Source organism: Rhododendron vialii, chromosome 8a (assembly GCF_030253575.1).
Source record: "Rhododendron vialii isolate Sample 1 chromosome 8a, ASM3025357v1".
Taxonomy (NCBI): domain Eukaryota; kingdom Viridiplantae; phylum Streptophyta; class Magnoliopsida; order Ericales; family Ericaceae; genus Rhododendron; species Rhododendron vialii.
In genome coordinates this window covers 35,861,724-35,880,672 of record NC_080564.1, presented here as the reverse complement: position 1 = coordinate 35,880,672, position 18,949 = coordinate 35,861,724, and the positions used below count along the sequence as shown (strand labels likewise).

General features: G+C 37.7%; 2 protein-coding genes across 3 annotated transcripts in view; one reads left to right on the top strand and one right to left on the bottom strand.

Moving 5' to 3' along the window:
* The window catches only part of LOC131297981 (large ribosomal subunit protein uL30w-like), a 39,997-nt gene that overhangs the window by 13,332 nt on the left and 7,716 nt on the right, over positions 1 to 18,949 (bottom strand). The window lies entirely within an intron of this gene.
* Positions 3,428 to 18,742, top strand: LOC131297976 (calcium-transporting ATPase 9, plasma membrane-type). 2 transcript variants are annotated; one of them, XM_058323217.1, is made up of 34 exons: positions 3,428 to 3,635; positions 3,995 to 4,183; positions 5,303 to 5,419; positions 5,508 to 5,547; positions 6,972 to 7,087; positions 7,176 to 7,307; positions 7,409 to 7,498; positions 7,632 to 7,701; positions 8,315 to 8,385; positions 8,477 to 8,560; positions 8,693 to 8,770; positions 8,849 to 8,920; positions 9,497 to 9,580; positions 9,686 to 9,768; positions 9,851 to 9,959; positions 10,035 to 10,090; positions 10,209 to 10,251; positions 10,342 to 10,425; positions 11,317 to 11,454; positions 11,937 to 12,002; positions 12,094 to 12,192; positions 13,297 to 13,407; positions 13,769 to 13,936; positions 14,294 to 14,353; positions 14,519 to 14,683; positions 14,772 to 14,888; positions 15,015 to 15,113; positions 15,494 to 15,631; positions 15,969 to 16,069; positions 17,103 to 17,148; positions 17,261 to 17,395; positions 17,641 to 17,748; positions 17,827 to 17,918; positions 18,379 to 18,742. In XM_058323217.1, the coding sequence occupies exons 2-34, from the start codon at positions 3,995 to 3,997 to the stop codon at positions 18,482 to 18,484; spliced, it is 3,267 nt and encodes a 1,088-aa protein (XP_058179200.1). In that variant the 5' UTR covers positions 3,428 to 3,635; the 3' UTR covers positions 18,485 to 18,742. The 2 variants fall into 2 exon arrangements, with proteins under 2 accessions (XP_058179200.1, XP_058179201.1); XM_058323218.1 differs by having other exon boundaries at positions 3,433 to 4,183.

Genomic DNA, 18,949 nt, shown 5'->3' with positions numbered 1-18,949 from the left:
CAATGGTTTAATTCGCCTAAGTTGTGACTATACTTTGTCCTGAAATTTAGACAGGTTTCTTTTTATTCGTTGTTGTAGATTGATTTTTTTCTTCATATATCTGCTTAATTGAATCTAATTAGATGGATATTGTTTGAAGCTTATTTAAAATAACAATAAGATCGTGATCGAAATCTGGAATTTTTTTTTTGGTTGGTCAGAAAAGAGGGTAATTCCATTTAGTTGTGCTTAGAAGGTGTTGAGGCACGGGCAATTACTATACACTGATAATATACACTCAATACACTCCCACACCCTACCATTATTACTCTCATGCACTCAACCAACTCCACACTCCATTTCACTCTCAAAACCAAACCACTCTTTTCCTATGGAGTACATTATTAAATAAGAATGATTTCTACACTCTCTTTTTTTATTATGACACTCTATTTCTTATTTTTAGTGAAAATTTTGTGTGTATTTTTCTTACTAAAAGACAAAAAAAAAAAAAAAGTTTCGTCATAATAATAATAAAAAAAGAATGTAGAAATCATTTCCCTTATTAAGTAGAGATAGGGAGAGGGGAGTTCAAAGAGCAATTCGGGAGAGAAGAGGAGCACCCCAATTTCCTTTTCTTTTATCTTATTCTCTTCCTTTTTTTTCTTTTTTTTTTTTTCTTTCTTCTAATTGTTAGGCAAACCTAACCCAAGTTACCAACCATTAACCAACCCTTACTCACAAGTCAATACTATATACTCCAGTATCTAACAATTCAACATTAATATGATTGCAGAGATAAACTGCTTACCCAACCATATTCGACCGTGAACGGATGTTGGTCCGCATGATGCGAGTGCTAGCTGTTCTGCCCGAAGCATAGGGCTTAGGCCAATCGTAGCATAATAATTACTCGAAAATCTGAGATCGATATACAGGGAAGAGAATGCATTGAAAATACTCGATCTCCCCTTTTCATTTTATTGAGTTGTTTCACCAAAGCCCATATATTAAAATTCTAGCGACGTAAAAACTAAAGTCAATTGGATACCAAATGATAATTCATCTGAACATGTTTATATGGAACACAATGAGTTGGGCGCATTACATTACAATTTGAAGAGTCTATATTATTATTTTTATAAATAAATGTGTTCCGAGTTGATATTATATGATTCTCAATTGACTTGACTTATTAATGACCGATGAACTCAAGAAGCGTTGCAATAAGAACAAAGCCGATTATTAAAATAAATGTGAAATTGAAAGGGGGACTGACCAGACTACACGGGGTGTGTAGTCTTCCCCAAAACGGCTAAAGAAGAGAATCTCTTCCCCTAAAGAATAGTACTAACCTAACCCCCACTTGTTTGGAATTATTGGTTGTTATTCCATGACAAACATGCAAAACGACATTGCTTTATTACTCTTCAACCAAAAAAATACTGATTGAGAGTTTAGTTTAATTTTAGTTAAGTGTATGTGTGTCACCCTTGTGACTTGGGTTGGGGTTTCTTTAAAAAGTTTGTCTCTGTAATATAAGGACTTAAGAGCATTCACATTAGAGTACTCTTTATATTTTGGATCAATTTACACATTAAAAAAATTACTTTATTACTTTAGCTATTCATTTTTTAAATGTTTACTGCATCAGGCTTTTTACTCTCATTCTCTTCTAGATCAATTAAATATTCATACTTAAAAATTACAATTCATGTGCATGAGTAATAAAATATTACAGTTTATTAGAAAAACGTCGCATGGTGGGTTTTACCCGGTGAATAAGACGCTGAAAAAGGTAAGAAAAGAATAAAATAAGTTTTACCCGGTGAACAATCACTTGCTTGAAGTAACGAAGGACTATAGCAAAATCAAAATATTAGGTTGATGTAGCGAGACTGATGTGAGAGGGTTTTTGAAGCTTTGCTTTCTAGTTTAACCAAAAGTGAGTTTTAAAAAGCCCGGTAAAGATGCTCTTATACAAGTCATTTATGCTAAATAAAATTTCAATTGACGTATGTTAAGAGAATAACATTCTCAAAATTTGTGTTATGACATGATAGGCTTTAGTCCGTTTGGACAATCAAGAAAACCCAATCTTAATCCATCCGTCCTTTTCTCTTTTGAGAATTTCAATATGGGTGGCGCTAATGCCACGATCAATTTTTATACAATGCCACAACAAAACAAAACTGTTTGTAGGTCGATTTTACCTAAGGCCACCCCCCCTCCCCCCAGTAAGGTGAACACTATTTCCCTTTTATCAGTCCAAAAAATCCTACCGACCAATCATCCTTACCCACAATCTATGCGCATATATATATATAATATAATAGAGTGCCATGACAAAATTGCAGCAAATAAAAAAAAACTTTTCTCTCTTTTGGCAAATATTCAAATCCAAAAACAAACAGCCCTTCTTCGATGGACTAAAAATTTGTCAGAAAAATATGGGGGAGCATAGGAAACAATTTATATGACCCGATTTCTTTCTAGTTTCTCCTATAGAAATATTCACACTATCCGTGGCGGTTAGAGGGGAGGCAGCGGCGGTTCGGCTTATTGGGTGTTGATCAATCGGGAGCGGGGAGGCCGCCGAACTGAAGAGAAATCTTTGATGATGACGTTACTGGCCAGAATTTGATGTTGATGCTTTGTTCTTTGTATTGATGTACATCTAGACTTGTGTGTGTGTATGGGTGCAGAGAATCTGAGGGGGGAGGAGGGGGGCTTTGGTAATTCCATGGTTTGTTTCGGTTCTTAAATTCAATTGTGAAGAAATAAGGTATTTTTTCAGAGCTAGGGTGGGGTGGAATTGGAGGCGGAGCCTCCTAGGCAGCCATGGACGGAAAAGGAGAAGCATTTCTTTTAAAAAGTTAACTGGTACTCCGTAAAGTAAAGTACTTCTGTATGTAGTATATATACCCCGCCTGTTTGGATGGGCCCGAACGGGTATTACTAGTAATTACCCTACTTGGACCATAGTTAAGTCATGGTTTGAGAACGCATTTTATCGGGTATTAGTTAAGTACTGAATTCTCTTATACTTCCGGTGAGGGAATTATTTATGGAGAGGTTCTCGGGTGTTATTACATAATATCTATTCTCTTTTCTATTTCAACTACAAAACAAGTTTATTCCCTCATTTTATCCCTTATCCAAATCAAATATTAGTACTATTTAATTTTCCATCACATCAATATAAGCCCAATTTTCTTGCATAATACTCCATACAATCTTATCCCTTTTATAACTAATAGCCTAATTTTTATCCCGCATCCAAACGGGCCATGTAAATGCAAGGGGGTTATTGAGTACTAGTAGTTTATTATGGGTAGTAGTGGTTTGAAGCTAACTAACCAACCTATCAAGGCGGGAAATTTCGCGGAAATTTCGCAGTTCTCTGTCTCAATCTCGTCTTGTCTTCTTGGTTGGACCAATGTTGACTCTCATCAATCAATCACGGGTCGTCTTGCCAATGGGAGAAAGAAAAAAGCGGGCGAAGGAGGCGAGAAGGTTTCAACCATCCATCCGTATCTCTCCGAAGCTGCCGATACCCACATCATCATGATCATCATCATCATCATCCAAAACCACGGCTTTCCCTTTTTTCACCCTTGAATAGTCAATCTGTCTCCTGCAGCTCGTAATCATAGGTAGATATAAATTCACGCCTTTTTAAAATTTTTTTTTTCCTAATTTAAGCCATTCGCTCTCTCTCAAAAAAAAAAAAAAAAAAAAAACCCAGCCCGATTTCCCCGCTAATCCAGTAGTTATTTTCCATGGCGACAAGATCTGTTGGTTCGTTGCGGTTTTCTAACAATAGGAGAAGCAGAAGAACCATTTCCTCCCTCTGTTTTTGCGGTTTTTATTGTGCCCTTTCGAATGCCCTGATTCGAGACGCACCTTGTTTCCTTCTTTCATTTTCTTTATTCTTCGACGAGGCGGTGGCTCCGTTTAAGCGGCGGTGCCATCTCTCCCTCTCTATCTGCAACATTGATTTGTATCCGTACAGATGACTAGTGGCAATGCCTTCCTGAATGCATCGCCCGTCGCGGCTCCTGCTGCGGCCGGCAATGACCACGAGCATGACGTGGAGGCCGGGGGAGTGGCCGGCTTGGCCCCACAGGAGGTGGAGTTTGTTGATCCTTTCGACATTGCCAACACAAAGAATGCGTCCATTGAGTCCCTTAAGAGATGGAGGGTAAGGTTTCCGTACAATGCCGCCTCTAATGTCTATCCCTCATTCGTTGTTTCTTGTATGTATAAGGATTGATGCGCATAATTTGCTTGTGTTGTGTATCACCCAATGCACGTCTCTCCCTGTTGTGGATTATGTTTGATCATTCATTTAACTTGGTTGGAATGATCATACTTGGTTGGAATGATCATACAATGTCACCTTATTGAATTTTCATCAAGCAAATTGTTGTACACAGTTAGCATTGAGCATATTGTACGACAAGCATGCACCAACAACTCGTTGCCTTGATCTAGAAATGTCCAATACAACTTTGATTCAACAATTATGATGTGATTTTTTTGGAGGGAAAAGGATCCAAACAAATAATTGACAAAAGCCCTCACAGATGGCACTGAAACCTAAGCAGTACTATAGGAGAAAGAAACAAGTCAATCTCCAGCTCCACAGGCATACCAAGTTTCGACATTGTGTCCCATCCTTATTTAACGACCTAGACAATACTGTGTGGGCATGCAAGGGTCGGATACCAACCAATTTAAAAGAAGAATTTGATAGAAAATTGTAAGGTCATCTATGGTTTATGGGACTCGGACAACCAAGGAACAACACATTCATAAAATGAACGTAGCTTTGATGAGAATGCTAAGATAGGTGTGTCGTAAGAGTTGAGACCACAAAATACAGATTTTAAAATAAATATAGTGAAATAATGGTAGGACTAATACCCATTGAAAATAAGTTGAGAGAGAACAAATTAAGATGGCCCAGTCATGTACCTCAAAGATTGTTAGATGCAATGGCAAGAAAGAGTGATATAAGTACTTGAAGTGTTAGGGGACAGGAAGGCCTAAATTGACACGGGATGCTATTTGAATAAAAGAGGATATGAATTGTAATTTAAGGATGAATATAATCCTTAGCAGAGCATTTTGAGTAAGGGCATTTTGAGTACGTAGCTGATCCCATTATTTGGGACACAAAGCTTAGTTTGATTTGGTTTATTTATATTCTTTTATGCAACTATTATTGGATTTACTGTTATTGTACATACTGTGCTTGGGTGATAAATGGTAGGTCTTCTGTTAGCACCTGAACGTAAGATCTTTTTGTCCGTTACAGCAAGCGGCACTTGTGCTTAATGCTTCTCGCCGATTTCGGTACACTTTAGACCTGGGAAAGGAAGAAGAGACCGAACAACGAAGAAGGATGATCAGAGCACATGCACAAGTTATAAGGGTAATGTTTAATTGCTGAAGAATGTTTTTCCGAATGTGTTTAGATTGTTCTATCAGTTTCTAACTCTCTCTATTACTTGGCTTACTAGGCAGCGCTGCTTTTCAAATTGGCTGGGCAACGAGCAATTGGTATTTACTCTCTAGAATAGCTTTCGGCAATTTATTTGTGTTAGTGTTCAGCATATTATCACTTGCTTGAATAGAAATAGGGAAGTGTTATTTCTCATGTCATATGACCTTCACTGATGCTTCTGATTTAAGACAAACCAGCAGAGTACTTGGTGAATCATGATTCATGACCAAGGTATAATTTACTATGGTCGTTTATAAATATGATTTTTTTGGGGAAAACAATACAAGTGGAGGATAGATAGGGCATGGAAGTTGGTAAAAAATGATATGTAGATGATTCTCCTGCCATTGCTGTATACTTCTATTTTTGACTTTCTCATTTGTGCTCCATGAGCATCCTTCCTTTTCCTACTTGCTACTGCATTTTCCAGATTTGAAATCCAATTAGTAGACGAGAATCATGAAATTACTATTGTTTTTTGTTTGCCATGTGCCTGACTTCACATTATACCGTGAAGCACTCGTGCCTGTCTGTATGGAAGGTAGGTAGGTATGTAAATCATTCTGACAGCGATTTGTCATGTAATTCTCTCTTGGAGGTAAGAGTAGAATGCTGCCAATCAAAACAAAAAGGGAAAGAAATAGAAAAAAGTATATACTTTATTGTATATTTGCCAACCAATAGAAAATGCCAGTGATGAATGCAAACTAAGGTATTTATCCAGCTTTCCCTCGAGTAAAAGATTAGCTCGTACCCCTCTGTCTAGGGATTCCTGGGGTATGAGTAAAGCATGTAGTTGATTTCTCTTTCCATTCTTTCAAGTAAGCGTCGGTAATGTGGGAATAAGATATATGCGACGTTGACGTACATATCTTATTCAGATGGCCATGTTCAAATTTTCTTGATGCTTTCAATTTGAGTACTTGAGAGGGTTGTTTTTATTACGAAACTATATGCGGTAATCATTGGCTTTCCTTCGTTTTTTAGCATCGTAGACTTTAGAGATGATCGTCCTTAAATCCGCCTGATGTTGTCATTTGGTAGTTCGTACTAATTCCAAAGGCCACATAACAAAGTCAATTGTCTGATGGCGACATGCAGTCGTAGTCTTTCGGGGGTTTCAGAATACAATGCCAGTTCATGTGTTAACGGATTCAAAAGAATAACTGAATAAATCAATTAGAGACAAATACTTACAAGATTTAGCAATGGCTCCTTCGAAATTTTTCCATGCATTACTGCTTAGATGCCTTAATCACCTAAGATGCTTTACGGAATTAATTTCATGTATTTCTCCTCATGATCATAGTGCTTTCACATGATGAGTTATAGTATTTGTTACTGCATAATGTGCTAATCAAATGCATAACAATGGACCTTGCATAAATAATAGCTACGTTAATTGTTATTTCCATCATTATATGTGAAGTCATTATGTTTTCTGAATTGTGCTTGATTTATCTTTGATTCATTTATTTAGTGCTAGGTTCCACAGTAGCGCCTCCAACTCCATGCGGTGATTATGAAATTGCACTAGAAGAGCTTGCTTCAATGACTAGGGATCAGAATAACTCGGCCCTACAAGAGTATGGAGGGGTTAGTCAATCGATTTCAAAGTTTCTCCTTATGTTGTTTTATCAGATCCCATTTACAATTTTCACAGTGTAATCACCATATGCATCAGGCCAAAGGGGTAGCGGATCTATTAAAAACAAATCTGGATACAGGAATCACTGGTGATGATAGTGAACTAGCTAACCGAAGAAATGCTTTTGGATCAAATACCTATCCTGTCAAAAAAGGGCGGACTTTCTTGGTATAACATTTGCCTTTCAGGCATTGTTTTATTTGTAGCAGTTGCTTTGACTTGGGACTATTTTACTTTGGTGTAATTCATTTGTCTGCTTTTTCCTACAGAGGTTCCTTTGGGAAGCTTGGCAAGATTTAACCCTAATTATCTTGATGATAGCTGCTATAGCATCATTGTCACTTGGAATAAAGACAGAGGTGGGCTCCACTATGTGCTGATTCATTAGAAATGCCTAGATAATGTTCTAAAATGATCACGTGCACTTGGATTTTTCAGTGTTGTCTTCTGCTTTACATGAAAACTCCACTTTTGCATTTTTGCATTCCATAGGGCCTTGAAGAAGGTTGGTATGATGGGGGTAGCATTGCCTTTGCTGTTCTTCTTGTAATAGTTGTTACAGGTATCTATCGTTCCTTGTTTCCGTTCCATTTTTCAAAGTCCATTTGATTGGTGCGGGGTTTTTTCCTGATGTAAAATGCAAGGATCATTTCAAAGTTTTAGACTATTTTTGTATTTTGTGTGTTTACATGTCCTCTTTTTTTTTTTTATGTTGTTTATGGTAGGATATTAGCTTCAGGACTTGCAAACGTATTGTTGCAATTGATCATGAGGATGTCGGATTTATTGTATGATGTACTTGTGTTAAGAACATTATCCTTTACTTCTCCTAGTACTAGTTTGATCTCTCATTCAACTGCAATTTGTCTAGGAAATATTTAAAGAGGTAGTTGTTATGTAAAACTATCAGATATTGATCTCACAAGGAGGACGCTCTGATCTACTATTGTATTCCATTCTTTATGAGTGGTTTCTGATAGCTCTGGATACTTCACTGACCTCATTGTGCGATCGCACATACAGTTATCTGTGCTTACCTTTGTCCTCAAGCAAGGAATGCATCTTGTTTGACCACGCTTTATGATTTTCGGCATTTAGTGGCTTGCTGATTATAGCTCAACATTCTGTTTTCCCTTCTAATGACCTTTCTTTTTTTGTTTTTCAAATTGTATCAGCGACAAGCGACTATAGGCAGTCACTCCAGTTTCAAAATTTGAATGAAGAAAAGCGAAATATCCATTTAGAGGTGTGTGCCGTTACAGCCTGGAGCATTTCAGTATTTATTACTTGTTGGCTGTTGCCCTTAGGTTGCTAAATTGTTAAGCATCTTCGTGCAGGTTGTTCGAGGTGGTAGAAGAGAGAAGATTTCTATATATGATATTGTTGTTGGTGATGTTATACCTCTTAAGATAGGTGATCAGGTGAGTGCAGTCTAATTAGTTGGTTTGATTAGTCGGGCATACGAAATTTGCTTTTTTGCTATGCAATTGATTACATTACCACCTGTGAATGGGAACAACAAATATTACATTGTTACTTTTGCATGGTCCCAGGTCCCAGCAGATGGAATCTTAATTTCTGGACATTCTCTTGCCATCGATGAATCCAGTATGACTGGGGAAAGCAAGATTGTAAGCTGGTTAGGTCTTATTGTGAGATATAGTTAATATTACTTACCTTATTTTTCTCAAGAGCTGTTCATTTTGTAGGTTCGGAAAGATCCAAAGGGACCATTTTTGATGTCTGGTTGCAAGGTTGCTGATGGCTCTGCAACTATGCTGGTAAAGTACTGACTATTCTACTACTTGATAGTACATGCCATATTTGGTATTTGTCATTTGTAGGATCATTTATGTTCCTGTTGATAGTTCCGTTATTAGCTTATTACCTAGATACTCTGAGTTGTTATTCCTAACAAACAATTCCTTGGAAACATGTAACGAAGCCCCATTGTAATTTCCATGCATGTATCTGCCTTTCGAACTAATCGAAATTGGTTTTAACAGTTCCTTTTCATTCCAAAATCCTCCCTGCTTTTGGGTTAGTAGGGCTGGCAAATTGAACGTCTATGATTATCGGTTGGTGTCATTAATTATCAGTTGGCCTTTGCCTACTTATTACATTGAAACCCCCTTCGTAATTCCGTAGTTTTCCCCTCTTTCCCCTCCTCCTTCTGTGTGTGTGTGTGTGTGTTTATATACATACGTGTATAGATATGGGAAGAGACTGTAAATAAAAATTCTGACAGATTCATGTATTGGAATAAATTCTTAAATTCTTATAAATTATTTGAAGACACATATTTAATTTTGGCCCTTAGTTAATCACGAGTATAATCAATATTTTGCTATTTTAAGGTAACTGGTGTTGGAATCAACACTGAATGGGGATTGTTGATGGCAAGTATCTCAGAAGATAATGGTGAAGAAACACCCCTGCAGGTTTTTCTTCCATCACTGAACTAGTGCTCTGCTTTCCATGATCCTTATTCAATAATGAAAAGATTGGATTAGATAACAAGTGTAAATGTGGATGACCTATCATAGGTACGGTTGAATGGGGTTGCAACGTTTATCGGCATAGTTGGGCTTTCAGTAGCTCTCTTTGTGCTCACTGTCCTTTTTGCCAGGTAAACTTAATCTCTTTAATCAGTCATGTCTTATTGTGTATCCACAGTCATCTAATATCTTATCACTTGATAAAACTTCTAGATATTTTTCTGGACACTCGAAAAATGCAGACGGAACAGTTCAGTTTGTCCGGGGGAAGACCAGTCTTGGTGATGCAGTTGATGGAGCCATAAAAATTATTACCATCGCAGTAAGTGTGTTTTCTTTTAATTTTTTTTTGTACCTGTAACACTGTGACTTCTCCACTAATTACAGAACTCTTTAGGTCACCATTGTTGTGGTTGCTGTCCCTGAAGGGCTTCCTCTGGCTGTTACCTTGACGTAAGTGTGGTTTGATTCTTTTACGCTGAAGCTTTCTATCTCTTTCTGTTTTCCTTTTTTTCCCCTCTATAGGTTACTGGCTACTCTTTGATTCATTAGTACTTGATTTATGTGACAGCCTGGCATACTCAATGAGGAAAATGATGGCAGACAAGGCCTTGGCACGTATCTTGATCATTGGTTCCCCTCTGTAGTGTTTGTAAGTAAATTGTAGCTCTGAAGACCACTTGGTATTTGTCCCTATTGTGCAGGTGCGTAGGCTTTCAGCTTGTGAAACTATGGGTTCTGCAACAACTATTTGCAGTGACAAAACTGGGACTTTGACCTTAAATCAGGTGGGTGGAGCTATGTTTTCTCAATGTATTAAAAGTCGCTCGGCGCTAGTCGGGCGGTCGGCCACCTTTGAGCCATTAATCGGGCAATTAATCGGTGCATATTAATTAGTAATTGGCGATTAATCGTTACTTGGACCTAATCGGATAGGCCCCACCAGCTATTAATCGGTGATTAATTGCCGATTAATTCCTTGTTTTAGAACACTGTGTTTTCTGCAATTTTGTTTTGCAAACATACATGGAAATTTCTTGCTGCATATATGATTCTACTTCTGGGCTGCCCTTCCTTCACGTTGTTTAGGAGGTTGGGGTGGGAATCCTAGGACATTTCTTTTCTTCCATAAAAGTAGTAGTTTTATTGTGTCCATTGTCTAAAGACTTTCCACGAGCGGTTGAATTGTGTTTATGATTGGAACGCCCCAAGGAGACCACTGACCCTGTAAATCTACAAGCCACACCACATGGCCCAAGATGCTTAAGCCCAAGGTACTAGTAGTAGCCAACATGCTTTTATATATACCCAAGATCATCCATGTAGACTTCTGACGTGGGACGGGGTGTTACAATGTCCCCACCTTTATAGCCTCGCAAGGGGTTGAGCACTAAAATCACCAAACCAAGTCCAAAGTCCAGGGCCCACATGGTTGTGTACACGAATTGCTCTGATACCACCTGTAACGCCCCAATCAGACACTGACTCAGTACCTTGATTACAAATCCACAAGCCACACCACATGGCCCAAGAAGCTTAAGCCCAAGGTACTAGTAGTAGCCAACATGGTTTTTTATGTACCCAAGATCATCTATGTAGACTTCCGATGTGGGATGGGGTGTTAGAATGATTGATTACCAAAGCCTTTTTATTTATAACATTTCAACTGAATATGACAGATGACTGTAGTTGAGGCTTATGTTGGGAGAAAGAAGATTACGTCACCTGAAGACAGTTCTCAGTTCAGCGTTGTTGTTTCGTCTCTGCTACATGAGGGCATTGCTCAGAATACTTCGGGCAGTGTTTTCCCCAGCAAGGTACTCTCTCTTTTTCTCTCTGCTTCTTCCTTCTCCTTTTTCTCCGTCTGTAGCTCAAAACTCCAGTAAGCCTTTCCCTAACTACTTGGGTTGGCTGCATGGAACCTTTTTCAGTATTCTAAATGATCAAGGGCCATAATTTCAGTTTAATTTAAATTTGAGCCAATGTAACAGCATCTTACTGGATTGTATTACCATGCACGTCAACTTTTTTGATTTTTTATTGTGTAGCCTGAGAAGAACATGTGATTATCTTTTTCTGATGTTGCTTAAAAATGACTGGATGTGGACATCCAGCACTGTTTTCTCCAGAAACGGTTCATTGCCCTCCTATACTTCCGTGGGGGCTAACCCTTTGTTCCTGTTCTTATTGGCTGATGGATTCTTGTATAGTGAGTTAGTGACAGACAAAGAGGTGTGAATCATTTAAAGTCCATTTAACTAACAATAAAGGTTAAAATCCATCTTTGATTGTTTGATAGGGTGGTGGAGATATGGAGGTTTCTGGATCTCCTACAGAAAAGGCTATCCTTCACTGGGGCATCAAGGTATACACTTTTTAAACAAAAAAACTTACTATTTCTGATTCATTCTTCCATTTGAGATTTATTGCTGTTTTTGTACTTTTTTTTGTTGTAGTTGGGGATGAATTTTAATGTTATCAGATCAGAATCTACAGTTCTAAAAGTTTCTCCTTTCAATTCGGAGAAAAAGCGAGGGGGTCTTGCACTAAAAAGGGTAATGTACACATGACTGATCCTATTTTCTTTGGGTCTTGGCACAAACTATTGGATTCACTTAATTTGTATCCAACCTGCATTATAAGATTTTATTGTGCCTTCTACAAACTTATTCAGTATATTAGATGGCCTTCTAAACAACCATTAGGCTTCTGATTTCTAGTCAATACAATCACCCTTTTTGAGATTGTTAACATTGTTGAGTTTTAGGTCAAAGTATTCTCCTTGGCGGGATTTTGTCTTGCAGTTTGTCGAGAAGTTGTTCTCTCTCTCTCTCTCTCTCTCTCTCTCTCTCTCTCTCTCTCTCTCCGACAGTGAGTTTTGCATAGTATGGTGAGGATAAGAGAACTACATGTGTCATGATTCAGTAGGGGAACACCAATGAGTCTGGTTTAGCTTCAAATTTTTTAGCCAAAAGAGATCTGACTACCTAGAATGGTCATTCATTTTGGATCCAACATGGGAAGTACATTTGTAATCCTATTTTATGTGCTAATCACTGTAAAGTTAGTCCCTACAGTGATAGAATATACCTTAAACGCCTGATATTTAGTATGTGGAAAAAGCAAAATTTTTGTTTGCTCAAAATAGCTTTTAATGTTTGAGGCAGCATGCTTGGTGCTCCACAATTTAATATGATTTCCAGGTTTAACTTGAACCTATCAAAATGATACAGACGACCACAGATGTTCGGCCAATCATTTTCTGTACGACAAGAGAGTTATTCTCCATTGCGGAAATCGATGAACCACAATTACAAGTATCATTTATAGGTTGTCTGTAGAAGCAGTCCCAATAATGTAACAATCGATGTTGCTTTTCTTTAGCTTACATTTTTGGAACAAGTCAGATTGATCTTGTTGAAATAAATAACTTGAACTGCAGTCAATTCTTATTAAGTAAATCTTGGAAGAATGAGCAAGAGGTCAACCATAGGCACCTTTTTCATCACATACTTGTTTGTGATTGATGTAGTTGTGTGCTCACTTTTGTGCGGATTTCTTCATTGTCAGTAACACTTCTTTATGCACTGATGTGCAAGTCAACTCCCAGTTCTATTGGTTAATCTAAATGCAATATTCTTTTCCTGTTTTAATGGCAGCCCAATTCTGAAGTTCTTGTTCATTGGAAGGGAGCAGCTGAGCTTGTTCTAGCCTCATGTGCAGGATACCTTGACTCTAATGGCTCACGGCAATCCATTGAGAATGATAAGGTCAATAATAAGCTTACGTTATTCGCCTGAAAAAAAAAAGTTGTTTATGATTACTGTTTCGTCTTTAGAGAGCAGAAGGATTACATGTTTGAGTTTAATACTTATAAACTTAAGGAGAATGTGAACTGAGAGTAGCAAGTGGAGTGGTAGCCCAGTGTTAGGCACCATATACTCCCATCATCCTATGCATTTGAGTGGGGTTCAAACCTCACTAACTACAACTAACCAAAACTGACTTTTGCAGATAAAAAAAGGAAAAAAACAAACAAACTGAGAGTACATAAATGATGTGCTGAGGAGAACCTTCAAAGTGCTCTAAATTTGTCAAATCAGGGTAATGATATCTCAACTCTTTCCACAGATGTTTTTTAAGGAAGCTATTGATGATATGGCTGCAAGAAGCTTGCGCTGTGTTGCGATTGCGTATAGATCACATCAAATGGACAAAGTTCCTACTGATGAAGAGCAACTATCACAATGGAATGTGCCTGATGATGACCTTGTTTTGCTGGCTATTGTTGGGATAAAGGTGAACATTTTATAAATAACACCCATTTTGATGATTACACATTTTATAGGATTCCATTACAAGTGAACATAATTGCCTTATTGCTCAAGCTTCTCATTTTTTACGAAGGCAGAACCAAAAAAAAAAAGAAAAGGAAAAGAAGGATTTAGATTCTATATTTTTATACCCCTTCCTTTTTCTGCTATCTAGGGAATGGTTTTGTAGTTTCTTGTAAGAAGCTTGCGTTAACCACGAAGTTTAGAGTATTGTTTTGTTGTTTGTAGATTAAAGTTTCTCCAAGTTGCCTTTCAAAAAAAAAAAAAGTTTCTCCAAGTTGTGTTGCTAGGTTCTGATGTTAGCTATTATATCCCAATCTAGGATCCTTGTCGCCCGGGTGTAAAGGATGCAGTGAGAGTATGCACAAATGCTGGTGTCAAGGTAATTGGTAACTTTTTATTGGAAAGCATGTGTCTGTTTTGTTGATGGAAATGAGTGTGTTTTCTCTTTCTTTTACTTTCTTATTGTGAAGTTTTAAGTTGCTGATGAAATTAATTTCCTTAATTGGGAGAATGATGGTGGGAATAAAATTCTGTCAACTTATAGGTTCGCATGGTAACTGGAGATAATATTCAAACAGCAAAAGCAATTGCTATGGAGTGTGGAATACTTGCTTCAGACGCGGATGTTGGTGAACATGATGTAATTGAAGGGAAGACATTCCGTGAATTATCGGAGAAAGAAAGGGAACTAGTTGCACCAAAAATTTCGGTAGTTCGAGTACTCTAAATTTTGTTTACCTAAAGAGAAAGGGAATATAGTACATGGGTGTGTTAATTTGTTGCGTCATGGTGCATAGGTGATGGGAAGGTCTTCTCCTAATGACAAGCTTTTACTGGTGCAAGCATTACGTAAAGGAGGGGAAGTCGTTGCTGTAACTGGAGATGGAACTAATGATGCTCCTGCTCTCCATGAGGTTGACTCTCTCTCTCTCTTGTACCATGCATGCCTGCATAGCAATGTTTCTGGTGTTTATAGGGGAATTTGGAAATACAATGTTTCTTTATGTACCTGATCAAAATCCTATCTTCCTGTGTTCCAGGCAGATATAGGTCTTTCCATGGGGATCTCAGGAACTGAAGTTGCTAAAGAAAGCTCCGATATCATTATATTGGATGATAATTTTGCATCAGTTGTAAAGGTTAGTGATAGTGTGTAATCATTCGTGAGGAATCGGGTGACTAGGAACCTTTATGTCGGAACTTTTTGATTCTGCCACTTCTACTTTGTTTACAGCACAATGTAACGTTTTCTGCACTAATGGCCTGACATGATGCGTAATTTTTTTTTTTTTTATCACAGTATTAATTGAAATCTGATCTCTGAAGAGATGAATTTCCGTGTACTAGTATCATATGCTGACATTTAAATCCATTTTATTTCTATGATCTTACAGTACTTTATACATTCATTAGTCACTCCTTTTTGCTATTAGATTTCAGCTATTTAATTTGATCATTCCTGAGGTATTTGAAACTTCATTACCTGGTGCCAGCAATGATTTGATACGTCTCCTTGTAGGTTGTCCGCTGGGGCCGTTCTGTATATGCAAATATTCAGAAATTTATCCAGTTCCAGCTTACTGTCAATGTTGCAGCTCTTATAATCAATGTTGTGGCAGCTATTTCAGCTGGTGATGTGCCATTGAATGCAGTGCAGGTTGAAGCTCTCTTGCTAACTTCATGGATCTAAATCTTTTTCATTTTGCTGCCTCAGATATTAACATGTTTCATATGTTGGACATGGATGACATTTCATGGAATCCTGCATAAAAGTGGTTAAACTTCTTAATAACTGGCTGGGCCTGTAAAAAAATATAGATTTCATGAAAATATGAAATCAATTGTTTGGAAGAGGAAATTGTCAATCTGGCTGTTTTAGTTCACATAACCAGAGTGAAGTAAACATATGGTATCTGAAGTGATTCTCGTGAATTTTAGTATTCCATAGGTTGATCTCTCAGTTCTCCTCTATAAAATAATTCTTGTTGTTGCAGCTTCTATGGGTGAATCTTATCATGGATACTCTTGGAGCATTGGCACTGGCAACTGAACCACCCACTGATCATCTTATGAAAAGATCTCCAGTTGGTCGGAGGTTAGAATTTGTGGGCTTACTTTTTATGCAGTACTAAGTACCTACAAATCTTAGAAGTCTTATCCATTTACAGTCAGATGTGAAGTTGATTAGGTTGTCACTTGTCATAGGAGATGCGTCAGATATACAACATCCTTATTTCATGTTGTTTGATATGGTGAATGGCCATAAACTTGATGGTCGATTTGAGTTGATCTTCAAGCTTTCTATCTATATTTATCAAAAGTTCCATGTGCTATGTGCATGACTGGCTTTTCTGGACTTCCAAGGAACGTGGGAGGAGGTAGTGTTACTGATTTCCACACTAAGGTTCTCAAGGAATACAGTTGATGCACAATTTTGAATGTTTTTATAATTAGTAGGTCTGATACCAAGCCAGATACCGGAAGGCTGCCTGGCCTGGTATGCAGTGTAGGTGATTTCTGTTATACACCTTCCTTCTAAATGGGCTCTTTTACTAATTTCCTTGAACTCCTGGCTTGGTAGGTTATGATCATCTTGGCAGGGAAAATATTGTTGTTTAAATGGGAAAGTTAACGATCAGATGGTTCTTGCTTGTGGACGTATTATCTTAATAAATAGTTCGAGCCTCGTGTACGCAAATTTGAGTGCTTCAACTTGATTTTTTTTTTTTTAAAGAGCTTCAACTTGATTTTGATAATACCTGAATTTTGAGCTTGTAACTGCAGTGATGACTTGCTTTGCTGATCCATCCCTTTTACTCAGTTGAAGCGCAATTTTTAGAAAATTAGTCAATTTAAAATTTGCCAACCATTACTTTAAAATCACCAACAAGGGCCATACTTACACACTTTCTGAGTGAAACAACTTGCTCAGCCAAATTAACAACATAACCTTAAATATCATCACCCATTTCAGCTAGCTTTACTATCTGTAGGATTACTAAACAGGTTTTTTCTTGGTTTGTCTGTTTGGTGGAAGAAACATAGTAGACTTTCACATTGATGAATGGGTTTGCTGGGTTGAATATTTCTGCTAATTAGAATTGTTTTCTTTTTTGCCTAAAATTCAGGGAGCCTCTGATAACAAATATCATGTGGAGGAACTTAATTGTCCAGGTTATTGATATTCTCATTGCCTTTTTTTTCTGGGACGCCTCTCTTTGATGACTTGAGAACACGGAATATATCAGAAACATTGTTGGTACTGACAGTTTTGGAACTTTTGCAGGCTTTGTATCAAGTCACTGTCCTCCTTGTTCTGAACTTTTTTGGAAAGGGTATTCTGAACTTAGATCATGACAGTCAGGAGCATGCTAATAAGTTAAAGAATACCCTGGTTTTCAATGCATTTGTCTTCTGTCAAGTAAGTCCAGCTGCCATCTCTGGGGGAACATGGCACTGAATTTCTTTGTTTGAGGAATTGAATTTGCGGATCAAAAAAAAAAGAAAGGAATTGAATTTCTTTGTTTGAGGAATAGTTCCTCGGTTGTTGGGTTGACACAAAACAAATAGATGCCATCAGCCGACCAATTCTTTGCAGTCTTGAATTTTTAAGTCCAGCTGCCATCTTTAAAGACTTCTGAATTCTGCTTACTAATTCAATTACAGATATTCAATGAGTTCAATGCTCGAAAGCCAGACCAAATGAATGTCTTCAGTGGAATTACAAAAAACCGTCTTTTTGTGGGGATTGTGGGAGCTACATTTGTACTACAGGTGAGAGGCCTTGTGTCTTTACACTGTTTTCATCATGCTTTTTTCTGGATATTAACAACACTGCTCCTTGTACAACAGATACTTATCATTGAGTTCCTTGGCCACTTCTTCTCAACGGTTAGACTCAACTGGAGTCTCTGGCTTATTTCCCTCGTTATTGGAATTATCGGGTAGGTTCCTTAACTGGTACTAGCATTATCCCTCGATTGTTATTTTATCATAAGGGTAAGGGGTATGAAGAGTAATTCCTAGCTCTGTGATGACATGGGTAATGAAACTGCTAGTCTAGTTAACTAGATAAAAGGGAAAGGAAGGTTCTGGTGAAGGACTTCAATATGCAGCTTTCCCTAGCAGTCAGACAAAGCGAGGGAAAACTGTTTCACCCGCATGTTTCTGTCATGAAGTTTGAGCGATGTGTGAAAACTAAAAATGGTATGATGAAATTACTTATGTGGTGGTAATTTAGATGAGCACATAAAGAACAGGAGAAAAAAAAATAGTCAGACCACTTGATATCATGTCAAGTTCAAGTGCTTGAGAGCCAATGCTTTAATTTAAAGACACTCAACCGTGTCATTCTATAATCTTAGCATTCTCATCTTTGCATTTATTGTCATTTTCTTCTTACAGCTGGCCGCTCGCTATGGTTGGAAAATTGATTCCAGTTCCAAAGACTCCATTTGCCAAGATCTTCATTAAGCCATACCAGCGATGCATAGCTGCTCGGAGTGCTTAAATTTCGCTACCGGTTTCATCCGGTTACTAAGGAGCGCTTCATTAGTCTTGAGCTTTTGCTGTTGTATACACCAACAGGCAAAGTCTCTGCACTGACTTCACATCGCGGCCCTTCATGTCAATTCGTGATTTGTACATCATATAGTTGGTTCATTTCTTTTTTCTTTTGAAATTTAGTCGGGTGACTTATACAGCTGTATTTAGCACTGAGACCTTATACTATTATTATTAGAAGTAAATGAAACGTATTATATAGTTACATTGCTTCTACTAGTTTATGCTCTCACTGGATTGTTGATATACAAATGAGCAAGTATAGTTTACCTTTCTGAATCCACAAGTTGCACACTATATGAGCATGTCTCTATGCGCATTTGTTGAGAATTCACAAAACAGGCAGATGGCATGTTCCCCTTACTGCCCAGAATAGAACTCTGGTTGGAATCGATCTACAAGTTCCGAAATG

Coding starts and splice junctions, on each gene's coding strand:
- LOC131297976 (XM_058323217.1), top strand. CDS start 3,995: ATGACTAGTGGCAATGCCTTCCTGAATGCATCGCCCGTCGCGGCTCCT. Junction 5,420..5,507: donor CACATGCACAAGTTATAAGG/GTAATGTTTAAT, acceptor TTGGCTTACTAG/GCAGCGCTGCTTTTCAAATT. Junction 9,581..9,685: donor GTGAAGAAACACCCCTGCAG/GTTTTTCTTCCA, acceptor GACCTATCATAG/GTACGGTTGAATGGGGTTGC.